General features: G+C 40.7%; 2 protein-coding genes across 6 annotated transcripts in view; one reads left to right on the top strand and one right to left on the bottom strand.

The window, feature by feature from the left end:
• The window catches only part of cldn35 (claudin 35), a 242,449-nt gene that overhangs the window by 6,285 nt on the left and 222,753 nt on the right, over positions 1-13,411 (top strand). The gene's annotated exons all lie outside the window — the stretch shown is intronic.
• Positions 5,776-13,411, bottom strand: part of LOC129097516 (MAP7 domain-containing protein 1-like) — a 40,315-nt gene continuing 32,679 nt past the window's right edge. For 4 of the 5 annotated variants that reach the window (XM_054606406.1, XM_054606402.1, XM_054606405.1 and 1 more), the window contains 7 exons: positions 11,995-12,349; positions 11,269-11,449; positions 7,568-7,672; positions 7,408-7,458; positions 7,257-7,311; positions 6,928-7,179; positions 5,776-6,345 (listed from right to left, as the gene is read on the bottom strand). In XM_054606406.1, coding sequence (XP_054462381.1) covers positions 6,335-6,345; positions 6,928-7,179; positions 7,257-7,311; positions 7,408-7,458; positions 7,568-7,672; positions 11,269-11,449; positions 11,995-12,349 — 1,010 coding nt within the window. In that variant the 3' untranslated portion in view covers positions 5,776-6,334. The remainder of the gene's footprint in view (positions 6,346-6,927; positions 7,180-7,256; positions 7,312-7,407; positions 7,459-7,567; positions 7,673-11,268; positions 11,450-11,994; positions 12,350-13,411) is intronic. The other variant, XM_054606403.1, reaches the window with a different exon arrangement.

Here is a 13,411-nt window from a genome sequence, read left to right as displayed (position 1 = left end):
TTTAAGCCAATATTGTGTAACAATCTCATACTTCCTTCATCAAAGTCAGTTAATTTATACTACTGTCCATATCTGATCTATAGTGTATACAGTATTATCCATATCAAACCCCTGTTTTTGTGTCTCACTATTGCCATTTCTTGTACTAATACGTGCACTGTATATATACTTTTTCATACTGTATATATCTTGTTCATTCTATAATTGTATAAATTGCACTTTACTGCTTTTTGCACTTCTGGTTGGATGCTAGTTGAATTTAATCCAAAACTTGAAAATGAGGTGCACCACAGCCCTGAAGACTGCTGTCAAAGTTCATGCACTGGGAGGAGGTGCAGCTGCAGCCTCAAAATCAAACTGTCTGTCCATTGTTCCTTGTGATAATAACATGTCATCTGGTCCACAGTCTGCATAAAAGACCTGGTTTGAATTCCTACAACCCCGCACGGCACGCTGTGATCAAGTCGCTCCTCGTTGACCTGGTTAAGATATGCAAACAGTTCCTATTCACTGTCATTTTCCTTCACAGCACAGGTGCTGGACACTTAGACGTGCCAAAGTTAAAATTAACCCGCCCGACAAATCCCTCCTTTGGCCACAATGTGAGGGCAGCCATGGCTCCTTGTCTGTCACTCACTGTTACGAGCTGTTTATGTGGCCTCGCAGGAGGTTTGAATTGCAAGTGGCAGAGGACAACTCGGACCAGTGAGCTCATGAGATGAAAGTGAAATAAGAGTCAGTGAGATTAAAGGGATTATGGCAGCAACATGAAACGTGGAGCATTTTGTGTCATCATTCAAAATAGAGCAAACAAGCAACAAGCAAGAAAACAACTACAGCAAAAGAAGCAAAACAAAATTAAATAATATTATTCTTATCAATTACTGATAAGATATATTTATGAACATCTTTATTTCTCTTAATTAGAACAAGCCACCTTTTTCCTATTATTGAAGCAAAATTGTATCAAAAGTATCAAAGAGACCAATACATCTTATAGAAAGCTTTGAGGGCTGTAAATAAGTACTGCTTTCAGTGGTGGAAGAAGTAATCAATTATTTTATTTAAGTAAAAGTAGAAATATCAAAGTATATTCCATTTAATGAGTAAAAGTCTTGAATTCAAAATATTATATTAATAAAAAAACACAGGGTTTTGAATGATCAAACTCTAAAAAAAGTAGAGTATCAAAAATAAAAGTACTCATAATGCAGAACGGCTCATTTAAAAGTGTTAAAGCATATTAGAACAGTCTGTCATTATCACTAATGAATACATTTAGGAACGTTTTAATGTTGTATAGTTTGTCAAAATGGACACAAGTTAAGATACATTAAATGCTGCAATAGTACTGAATCATATCATAAGTACAGTACTTGAGTAAATGTACACTAGCATTCCACCACTGATAGCTTTGAATGTCTTTCAGTGTTAATGTCTCTATTTGATTGTCTTCTGTTGGCATTTTGTTCTGAGGCTTCTACTATGAAGCATTTAATTCAATCAGGAATAGAACATTAGACCTATAAACCTACATCTCAAATTACAAAAAACACAGCAGGACAAAACATGTAAGACATGTGCACACGTGTGTGTGAGAGAGAGAGAGAGAGAGATAAAATAAAATAAAAGGCTCACCTTGCAGGGGAGAGTGAGAATGAACAGAGACGAGCGAGACGTCTCTCTGCTTCCTCGTTTATAGAAACTCATGAGGAAGAAACCTCAGCGATGTGCCACTGAGAACGAAGCACCCACCACTGTCTGACAACCACTTGGTGAAATCACATCTCAATTATAAATAGTTGACCCTCTGGAAGTGTTTTTGATTGACATTGTTGTTTGAAGTGATGATCTGTGAGTTACAGTATGCGTTTGCTTCCACACGTTAAGATGCCTGCGGGGTCTGCTGCTGATTCCTCAGGGAAATGTATAAAAGGTAACGTTGTATTTGATGAGTACACACAGACGGATTAAAGGTCCAACATCATTTATATGATCACATCTCATTTGTCGTGTGAGGGATGGGCAGGTTGAGTCACTCAGCTACATGACATACATTTTGAACTTTGTATCCTGTTACTTTTGGCTGGAGTCCAGTGTAAATGTAAGCAGCGAGTAGCCAAGCTTTATGTTACGCCTCGGCCCTGTTTGCAGATCACAGATGTTTTTAGCCAACCTGACTAAATTCTATGCACTGTATGATAAAATATGCTTTATCTCTATCTTTTGCTGGTGCTATGATTTGTTGCTATTGTCCTGTCATGTGTTGGATGCTGCTTCTTGACCTCTTCTCGCCTCACTTGTAAAAAGAGGTTTTAATCTCAATGTTATTTCCTGGTTTAATGAAGGTTATATATAGAGAAAGAGAGACACTGGCACTCTTCTGTAAGGCTGCTATCTCTGCTTTCACTTGGATTGGGCAATAAACCAACAGTGTCAATGTGGGACCAGAGATAGCAGCCTGACAGAAGCTAGAGAAGCCATACAAGACCTCACATTGTAGTGTACAAACACTGATGCTTTTCATATCACAGTCATAAAAAGGTTTTGCACAAAACAAACTGATCAGAAACCCTGAAGAGCAACAGGATAACATAACTGTCATCTGCTATTTTTCTGATCTTACCCAGAACTGGTAACCATGCTAACATTTGCTAATTAACACTAAGCACAAAGTACGGCTGAGGCTGATGGGAATGTCATTAGTTTTGAGAGTTTTTGGTCATAAACCAACGTACCTGACTGCTTAAGATTTTGGCCTGATAATGGCACTAGAGGGAAAGTTGAGGGGTCATCAAAGTTATTACAATTCATCCTGACCATTTAGTCAGGTTTAGGAAAAACATCATAGTTGGGCATGAAATAAGTAAGTAAAAAAAGTAAAATACGTAAACAAATCTTTTTCTGTGGGATTAGATTGACTAACTCGTTATGTTTCATCCTCTGGAACATGAATCTCTGCATCCAGTTTCAAGGCAATCCATCTAATAGTTGCTAAGACTGAAAAAAACAAAATGTCAACCGCATGGTGTCACTGAAAGTGAGAAGGCCTCCACAGTCAGTAGGATTCATCCTCTGGGGAAGATGAAGTGTGTTCTATATTTTATGTCAATCCATCTGATAGTTGTTGAGATATTTCAGTCTGGACCAAAGTGGTGGGCCAACCGACAGTCATGGCCATCAATAATGGAAGAACTACTGCAGTGTTGAATCCGTCTCATGCAACCAGGGTAACGTTACCATGTAAACATCCACTGATTGGACAAACAATGCGAACACAATAGAACCATGAATTGCATAGACAGAGAAATAAAAGGGGTCTCATTACGCACAGCATGGACTGACTCTTTGTATGCAGCGCTGCATTGTTAGGTGAGAAAGCTTTCTAATTACAAAGTCCCCACCCAAACCAAAGCAAACAGAGACAGACAACATGTCCGCTCTGCAGGTTTCTGTCCAGAATCACATTTCGGTGCGAAACGGCGGAGCAGTCACCTTGAACCCAGCTCCAGTGTATTTTGTTAGTCATTCGATATGCTAGCGACCCTATGACAGATGCACTGTGACCAAAACTCACCGGCCAAGGGAGCATTGAGAGTCCTGTTTGAGGACAACGTTACCCGGAGCTGATGGGAAAACAGCAGAGACCACAAGGCTTCTAATATTTGATTGCTAGAGAGTGCATTATAGCAAGTGGACAGAAAGTTGCATGCGCACACCTTTGATCCCTTGGCTGGACTTCACCTCAGAGCTGAATTGGGTCAGTTCTCTGCTCTGTGTAACATAAAGCCACAGCCAAATAAGCTCAGGCTGAAAACAGAGGCAGCCTGTTGAAATATAGCCCTCTTTTTAACTATTTCATACAAAAAATCCCATTTCCCAGAAACACGTTCCCATCTCTCTACACTTCAACTATGAAAAAAATAAAAATAAAGATAAAAATGTCTCTCAGTCACTTGGTGCTGTGTGAACATCTAAAAAGCTGTTTGTTACTGTACGTAAATCAGGTGAAATGGGGTTCACACATGGCTCTGGTCATGACAAAAGGAAATGCGATTTATCAAATTGAAAGCCGGAGTGAAGACACAACAATCCCTCCAGAATATTTCAGGTGTCATGGCTTTCATTTCCTGGTTTCGGAATCCAGTATCCATTTGACCGCATATTTGCATTTGTTTTGGTAGAGCCATTCTCATATTTACCTTTGTTTAGGAATCTTGCTTATTTATTTGGAAATGTTCACCTCTGGGTTCACATTATATCACAGGTTTAATCATCTAAATCTTAAGAGAGCTGCCCCAAATTTTACAAATAAAACGATAGATTTAATCTTCATTGGGAATCAGCAGATGAAAACAGATGTTTAAAGTCTGAGAAAATAATAGAAAGCTTGCATTTATACTGTGGCATTGACTTTTAAAGACGGTATTTACTGTGAGTGGTGGGGAGGGTCTAATGAAGAGATGCAATTGTAGAACGGGGAATGTAGTATCTAATGTTTTTGTAGTTTGATCTAATCTAGAGGTAAGAGTCAGGATATCTCGGCCTCTGCTGCTTATTATTTTAATTGAATGGGTCTCTTAAAATTTCACTGACTTTATACAAAAGCAATAACGATTGTAAACCCCTTGTGCAGTTATAAACATTTCATTGAAATCATCTTTGCTGCCACCTTCTGGTCTCTCCGTACAATATTAGTCTGTAATGCAGCTGAAGGACAGTGAGCTCAGGGCCTGCACTTATTACTGATGGATGTTCATTTGTTTTTCCATAAAGTCAAACAAGACGATACCTGAAACAATTCAAGGGAGGCTGATTTTACATTCATTACTTTGGATTACCAGGCTAAATTTAAAATTGAACTCGCAAAATTGCACATTTTCAATTCAACTAGTTGAAATCTTAATTAAGTCGCTCTAAAATGAACCTTTTCTGCAGATCCACATTGCCATACATATGCTGTAAATCAAGCTGAGGATGATTTGCCATTGAGTTCCTATTAAAACACTGCCTGATCTTAGGCCAAAGTTTACAATACATAATCAGTAAACAGTTCTTCTTAAAAAAGACGTGTTCAAAATCAACTAAAATAAATCTCGACTTTACTAAACTATTACTTTTTTATTACTGTGATGAAAAAAAAACTTATTTGAAAAAATGCTGCTATAAACATGAAGTCATGGGCAAAATTGAAACTTCTGCGTTTGAGAAGTTTAAAGGACAAATGTCTGTTCGGTGGAACTACTAACAACTCATAGACATTTGAAATGAGAAACATGGGGCATCAACCAGATAGTTTTATTGTAAGAGATAACAAGACAAGAAGGTTGAAAACGACCAGCTTCACTTTTAACCATGGGTTGCATTTTATTAGCTCATCATATGTGTATTATGTAAAATATTAATCTGAAAAGAAACTACTAACGAAAGCTGTCATAAATGGAGTGGAATAAAAAACACTATAGTTATTTCGGAGATGTGGAGTACTAGAGGTATTAAGGGGCATGAAATAGAACCTCCAGACGGTACTTAAGTACCATACTTAAGTGAATGTAATACTGTCTCGTGTCCTTATGATGCAAAAGCATCTATAAAGTTTGTTTATACACTAACTGCGCAGCTTTAATACAAAATCTGATACAATTAACTGATAAAAATCCGAACTTTAATATGAATTTACAGCATTAGTTGTTTAAAATTTCTGCAGGAGGTAGGATATCTAATGTTTCCTAATAATAATAATAATAATAAACATAAATGCAGGAGCCCAGTCCCTTTCATAAAGCTTTATTTCACAGATCCCCTGTAACAGGAGGCCTAGGCAGCCAGGCTTATTATACATTTACATACACTGTCTGCTGCCATTCCTTACAACGCTCCTCATGTTAAATAACTCAACAATTCAAGACGAAAACAACAAAAACACACACGCACACACACACACACACACACACTGTTCAACTTAAGATAACAATAACAATATCGCAACGACGGTAATAAGAACAACCATTGTCAAATATTATGTATTTTCTAAAATTTGTTACACAGTCAGTCATCTTTAAGGTGCACCATAAAATCTGCATGTGACATTTCAATAAAACTTGACAGATGCTGCACCAGGACACGCGGTGGAGACAGAGAATACTTGTTGCATGTTTGTATATTTTCGGATGAGAGCTCCTCCTCGTCCTCCTGCGACAGACTGTATGATGGGAATTCAGGGCAGTTCATTGTTTGTTTGGCACACGATTTTTCATAAGCCGCTGCGGTGGGGCATGAATCTCAAAGCTCGAGCTGAGACATAAGGCGCGTCTCCATGGAGATGTGTGGGGACTCACAGGACTTCTGCAGGGAAAGAACAGAAGAGGTGAGACGGAGCGATTCTACGTTTAAAGGAAACTTTGAAGGAAACTTTAAATGCGACACTGCCTGTCTGACCTTGATAAATTCAGAGCAAAGACTTCCTAGTTGCACATTCCATGAAAGACTGACGTGCTTGACTTATTTGATCTATGACAGTGATTCCCAATTTAGGGTTTAAGGACCCTCAAAGCGGTCCCTAAGATTACTATGAGGGGTCACAGATAACACAAAAAAAATATTTTTTTCTCTAATTTCTGCCATTTATTTATCATTAAAAATATAGAATATGTTTATCTGTTTAGGCTGGATGAACTCACAGTCCTTAAACTGTGATTAGGCTTATTATAAGGAACACTGATGTAGGATTGGACCTTAAGATTGGATGCGGACAGAAAGATGCCATGAGACAAAGGTATTCTATGGACCTCAGGATCAATGATCGCAGAGAAATTTGAACATTTATCCTCTTTTAAAGTCTGAACTTTGATGTAAGCTTAATGCACTGTTGGATGTATGTAAGACTCTGCTGTATGATCACAGTCTCATCCGGTGTATTCACTTTACCTGCGACATGCTGAGGCTTCATAGGGCCTGTTTTCATCAGGAAGGGCTCACTGCCCTCGAACGGCAGGATGGGCTCGCCGACCAGCCCGCTCTGAGACTGCGTCGGGTTTCCACCGCTGCTCAGCTGGATGATCTGCTTGAAGTCAGCCGCCTCTCCGTTGGCCGAGACGCCATTCTGGTGGGCTGCAGGCTGGACACCGTTTACAACAGGACCAGATACCTTTGCATCTGGACTCTGCTGGTTTCCAGCTGCTGCAGAAAGATAATATCATTGAGCAGATAAATAAATTAGTTTTTTTTCTATATGGCATAGCGACTGTGACACTTACCCTTACTGAGCTCTGTGTCCTTGCCGTTGATCTGCGGAGCAGCTTTGACATCCTTCTGGGATAATAAAGAACAAAAAAGAGTTTTGTTACATCAAAAAGTCAAGAGGAAGTTCTGATTTTTTCACGCTTGTTTAAAGGGAATAACACAAACCTTTTCTCCTGCATCGCTCTTCCGGGTCCTCTTCATGATCTCCTCGAGGCGCTGTGCAGATCAGACAGAGAGATCAGTTAGTTAGATGTGTTTTTGAGGGAGGGAGTACTGGGATGAACTCCAGTGTGAACTCTCTGAACTTGTTGTTTTTCCTCCTCACCTTCTTCCTCTCCAGCCGCTCCTGCTCCTCTTTCTGGAAGTGTTTCTCCCTCTCCAGGCGCTGACGCTCGGCCTCCTCGCGAGCTTTGGCTTCAGCATCCTCCCTCTGGAAAAAAAGCAAAACATGAATGTGATGCTGACGAAAATAACATTTCCAGACTAAATACAAATGATCTAGCTAATGAAAAAAGTCCCACTTGCAGCTACAAAAAGACAGGAAACAAAAGGATGTCAGTCATATAATAATAATAATAATTAAGCCTTTATTAGTCCCACAACGGGGAAATTACAATTCTCTGCATTTGACCCATCCGGGAGGAGCAGTGGGCTGCTAAGAAGCGCCCGGGGAACAACTACCGGTTAGGTGTCTTGCTCAAGGACACCTCGGCATGTTGACTGTAGAGGGGTTCGAACCACCAACCTTGTGGTTACGGGACGAGCGCTCTACCTCGTGTACCACAGCCGCGAATCGACAACATTTTATGTAAATGTTCTGTCACACACACCAGATGCTCTGGTGATGATTCCCACAGAGACTCACAGCTGAATATGTAAAAGACATGCTCAATGGTGCAAATGTACCCAAAAGCCCAAACTGTGTCCCCCTACTTTTCTTGCAACAAGAAAAAAATGTATTTGTTGTTGTGTATTTGCATGTTTTTCTTGTGAGACATGAACAAGTACAGATTGTGCAAAGTCATTTTCCCTCCAGGGACAATATCGTCCATCTATCTATATAATACACATTCATGTGTAAACTTGAGTTTAAATTAATAACATTCACATAGTTTTTCTTATATATGAATAGAATGCATTAGGACAAATATATATTTTGATATAGTGAACTAGAAGAACTCAATTTCCACATCACTTCAAAATGTTACATGACAAAGAGAGTTCTTGAGAAACACATTGGTTACTAGGGGGCACCATTATAACCAGGTGTTAACTGTCATTGTATTACAGTCTGATGAGCTTTGAATTTTTTCCTGTATGTAACATTATTTGCCAATGGTGCAATCAGTCCTCAATCTGCTGTCATTTCACTTCTGTGTGTCATTTTATCACTACATCATTAAGCGGACCTGTATTTGCCAGATCCCCTGTCAGTGTCACACAGAAAGGATGGCAACCTGCTACTCCGTCATCATGTCGGCACCCTCTTCTCCTGTTGCATCTGGTTGTTTACTCATAATATTTGAATGCAGGACTTTACTTGTAGTGGGGTATTTTTACCGTGTGGTGTTACTTTTAGTAAAGGGTCATTTTGGTACCTGGACCTTATTTTCCCATGTTGTTGTGTCTAAGTGACTAATGGACATGAAATTGGTCCAGTATTGACGGAGAACACGAAAGAGGACAGACGCTAAACGGGCTGAAATGCTATCACTCAGGGCAACTCTTCACTGTCGCTGTACTGGTTTTTGCCACTGAGAAACTCAGATTGTTATTATAAAAGTCTGACAACGTTATGGCAAGGGCCGTACAGAGAAAAAACACTTGAACTGCTATGTTTGTTATTGTCTCACTCTGACAAGTCTCAATCTGAAATCACGTGTTGCCTCCACATTGTCGTAATCATCTAAATATTGAGCTGTGCCATTGAAAATCTTTTCGAACACAAGAAAATCTGACAACACCGGCACTCCTGTCTACCAACTCTCACACTTGTTTTCACCTTTGTCTTCTGGCAAAAAGTCACTTGACAGGATAACAAAAATCAAGCGAAAGGTAAAGAGAAAGTATTTCATTTCTCTGTAGGGTCCTTTCTAAAATGTTGTCAGACAATTCCAATAACAATATGAGCCTGTCAGTGGCAAAAACAAGCACATTTAGTGCACGTACATTGACAATACTGGACCAATATCATAAATTGTTGTCCCCCATTTGCCACTTAGACACAAAAACATGGCAAAATAGGAAAATAGTAGAAAAATACCAACATTACCCTTAAAGTTAAGATTCTGAGCACTTTTTCCACCACTGGTGTTCACAATGTGTGTGTATGTACTGTAACGTAGAACAACTCCTGTCCACCGGGGGCAGCACATGTTCAGTCTGTTCTGCAGTCTGTTCTGCAGCCCTCAGGCCAGAGTTGATATTATATGAGCAGCTCCATTACTTGCTTCACTGGGCATTTAGATTTAGCACCAACCAAACAGATGTGTTAAAGTCAGCAATGAACACAAGAGTTATAATATGTGCATAAATCACATCTGTCGACTGTTAAATCTGCTGTTTTCCCACGTTTAACCACAGCGCTGACTGACTTTTGACTGCAGCAATTTAGCTGAGGACAAAAATCTTAAATAGTCAAGCACATTTTCAGTTTCAGTTGCAGTGAGAGCTCTTTAAAAAATGTGAGGCCACTCTGGTCTGGAGCTGTCAGGGTGGAACAATGGTCCGATTGAAGGGGGGAGACGGGGAGCGGAGCGTGGCCGAGTGCTTCAGGCGTGGCGTTCACTGACGCTGCTTAACCGACCATCAGCCCACTGCAGAGCCAAGTGTACGAGACGGAGGCAACACAGGCCTGTCACTATCTCCCCGATCACAATGGCTCCCCTCAGCCTCCGCTCGTCACCATTATGGAGGTCACCAGCTGGCATCTGCCCGAGCCAGACTAGGGGCCTCTGACTAACAGGGCGCACAAATCGTCCGTGACAGCAGCACATATTCTCCTCCTTTAATCTGCCCAGATGCCAGACAGCCAGTGAGCCAGTCAGTCAGTCAGTCAGTCAGTCAGTCAGGGGGTCAGTGAGCCCGATGTTTGGGCTCACGTACAGTATCAAACCCCCCCAACAGCTCAGGCATCCTCCTATGCATTAATCTGCCCAGATGGTAAATGGGTTTACTGCATGCGGGGGATCAAAGGGATTCATGTTGGTTAATGGAAAATTAGAGGGGTTTTCAGTTCATACAGTATTTACAGTTAACCAGGACTCATCATGTGTCTCACTGCAGAGATGTCTGGCCTGGTTAGCATGGGTTGAGAGTTTGATTCCCACACGATATCAGCAAGTTCAAGGAAATGGAAGAATTTTAAAGTAATCTTTCACTGAAGTCATGGGGTTCTGAGTATAACACTGGTCCAAATCACAGATAACAGCTTTGTGTTTATGCACAATCTTATCTAGTCAAAAAATCAGGAAAACCACTGAATAAAGCAGTTTCCGGATAAAGATATGTGTTTCTTCGACACTGTTCGGCGGACACAGGTTAGCCCAGGGTGGCTGTGAACCTAGCTGGTAACGCTTGATCAGCTTGTTTCTCTGATAACTTGAGATCCAGACGTCCGACGACAAAAAATCATCATGTGGTTAAAGTGTATGACGCAATTGACGTGACCAAATTAAACAGATTGCTACCTTGATCAAAATTACGGATATCTCGTGGTTTGAATATTGTTGGATACATTTGGGATAATGTGAGTTAACAACTCAATTAAATATATAAAATAGGTCTAGTCGTTTTTAGACATTTCTATGCAGAAAAGTTAAATATTATACCCCCAAGTGCAGGTACAGGTACATACTATTTAATTGGTCATCAACCAGTTCCCCTGCTTCATGTACTTAAAACTCAGATTGCCTTGCAGCCCAAACATGTTCCTGGTTACGACAAAGTAAAACAGCTACTACAACTGTTTTGTGACGACTTTCAATCCCACCCACCGGATAACACGTATGATAACTGGTCACTGACCTGTTTCTGCAGCTTCTCGTTCTCCTCCTGCTCCGCCTTGGCTTTCTCCTGCGCCTCCTTCTCCTCCTGAGCTTGCTGGGCTTCGTCCCTGAGACGCTGCTGCTCAGCCATGAATCGGGCCTCCTCCTCTCTGCGCTTATTCTCCTCCGCCTCCCGGGCCATCGCCTCCTCCCGAAGGATCCTGAGAAGACGCGTCCGTGTTACATATACAGCGCAAACATGTTATGTATCCGGACAAAGATCATTGTGGGGTTAGAAACCTTCAGTTCTTCCACATTTCTCAGAAGTCATTCTTCATCCCTGAGGCTAGAACAAGCGTACAGTCATCCCATGGTGTGACACATACAGTCGCAGGCCTGAGGCCGCTAAACTTATTGAAACAGCAAAAATATCCTTCTGTTAGAAAAACATGTTAGTAATGCTTAGTTGCAACAACTTTTCTGTTGCAATTTTCATGGAAGGTCAATTTTTTTCCTGCAATTGCTGCAAATTACATAGAAATTATTAGGAAATTATGGACGTGTAAAATCTTCACCAAATCATATATTTTTTGGTCGTTTTTTTTTGTTGAAGCAACCTTACAATGTGACGCAATACAATGCAAGTTTAGAAAAGTGATTATTTTTTTTTTTTTTCATTGCAGGACTGTTGTGTTGAATTACATCATGTTGAAAGGCATGAAAAGACATTTCATGTCAAACCCATCAAAGTCAGAATGCAACTGACCTGTTCCTGTTCTCCTGCTCCAGGCGCTCCTGCTCCTCTCTCTCCCGTTGCTCCCGGGCTTGCTTGCGTTTCTCTGCCAGGACGCGAGCTGCCTCCTCCGGGTCGTTGGTGCCCGCTGACGGCCTGCTGGCCGGAGCGGCCGGCCCGGTGGTGGAAGCAGCAGCTGCTGTGGTGGCGACGGCGGGCGCAGCAGAAGGAGCAGGTTTACTGGTAGTGGCTGCAGCAGGAGAAGCAGCCGAGGCAGCAGGCTTTATGTTTGAAGCAGCTGGAGTTTCCTCTGATGCAACCACCGGGCTGAGGGAAGGAGGTGTAACCGCTGCAGAGGACACCACGATGGCAGGAACGCTACTGGAGTCTATCAGAGAGAAGACAAAGAGAGGGCAGCAGAGGATTATATTTCTAAAGACACATAAGAAAAGAAGCAAACATCTGGTTTACCAACATGCGTGTAAAAAAATCTGAGGAATAAGATGAGAGAAAAGTCGCTAGAAACTGCCAAATGATACTTTAAATATTTATTAAGTAACTATGATTCAACATTGAATTTCCATTTTCATAAAGAAAAGAGGCTCTGCACTTCATGACGCACTGACAGTTTGGAAAATCCTGTGGAGAGTTTTTCCTCAGTGGAAACTTCTTGCTGTCTGTTGCGTGCGGCGTTGTAAATATGAATAGAGCAGTTCAAATAATTGGCAGGGAGAGCAGATGACTTTTCAAGATCCCACAGTCATTTCAAGTTTTACTTGACATCCCAATGACTCCTACAGTTACTGTACCATCAATACCACCGTAGTGCCATTAATAAAATGAAAACGTTTCTATTTTGTGACATTTTTTTTTTCAAATTTATTATTACAGTTAGATTTAACTGTTTGATATGGAAAAAATAATTGATCAATATCAGGGAATTAAATAGTTACCTGCTTAATCTTGTGACATAAATGGATCCTGCTAATAATTCAGAAAATTTTTGGGACTTATAATAATAAAACACAGTTTTTGTTTCTGGGAACTCAATATAAAATTTAACCTGAATGATGTTGATGATCACAACGGCACGTTTGCCTGTATTTTTACTTAAAAAGTGGAGCTCCAGGTGACATCTGCAGATATTCCCCATGTTATCTCGCTTTTGGGACGGATACACTGGGGGAGGACTGATGTGAGTGAATGTTAATGGCATAGAGAGAAGTTTTAATTGATCTGTGTGAACAGTTTTCAATGTCTCCAACATAGCTGTTAATCTGCCCTAGAAACTATGTGGAATAATGAATAAAAAAGTGAAACGCATAATTGTGGCTTTACCACTCCAGTTACAGAGCAGACAGTAGAGGCCAGAGCTGGTAAAAATCTGGCACACAAACTCTGCAGTAATCACACGAATGTCGGCCAAAACCTCTAGGTCACCTTGAAACCT

This window comes from Anoplopoma fimbria, chromosome 10 (assembly GCF_027596085.1).
Source record: "Anoplopoma fimbria isolate UVic2021 breed Golden Eagle Sablefish chromosome 10, Afim_UVic_2022, whole genome shotgun sequence".
Lineage (NCBI taxonomy): Eukaryota > Metazoa > Chordata > Actinopteri > Perciformes > Anoplopomatidae > Anoplopoma > Anoplopoma fimbria.
Note: the sequence above shows the minus strand (reverse complement) of the source record. Positions and strands in the feature narration are given on the sequence as shown.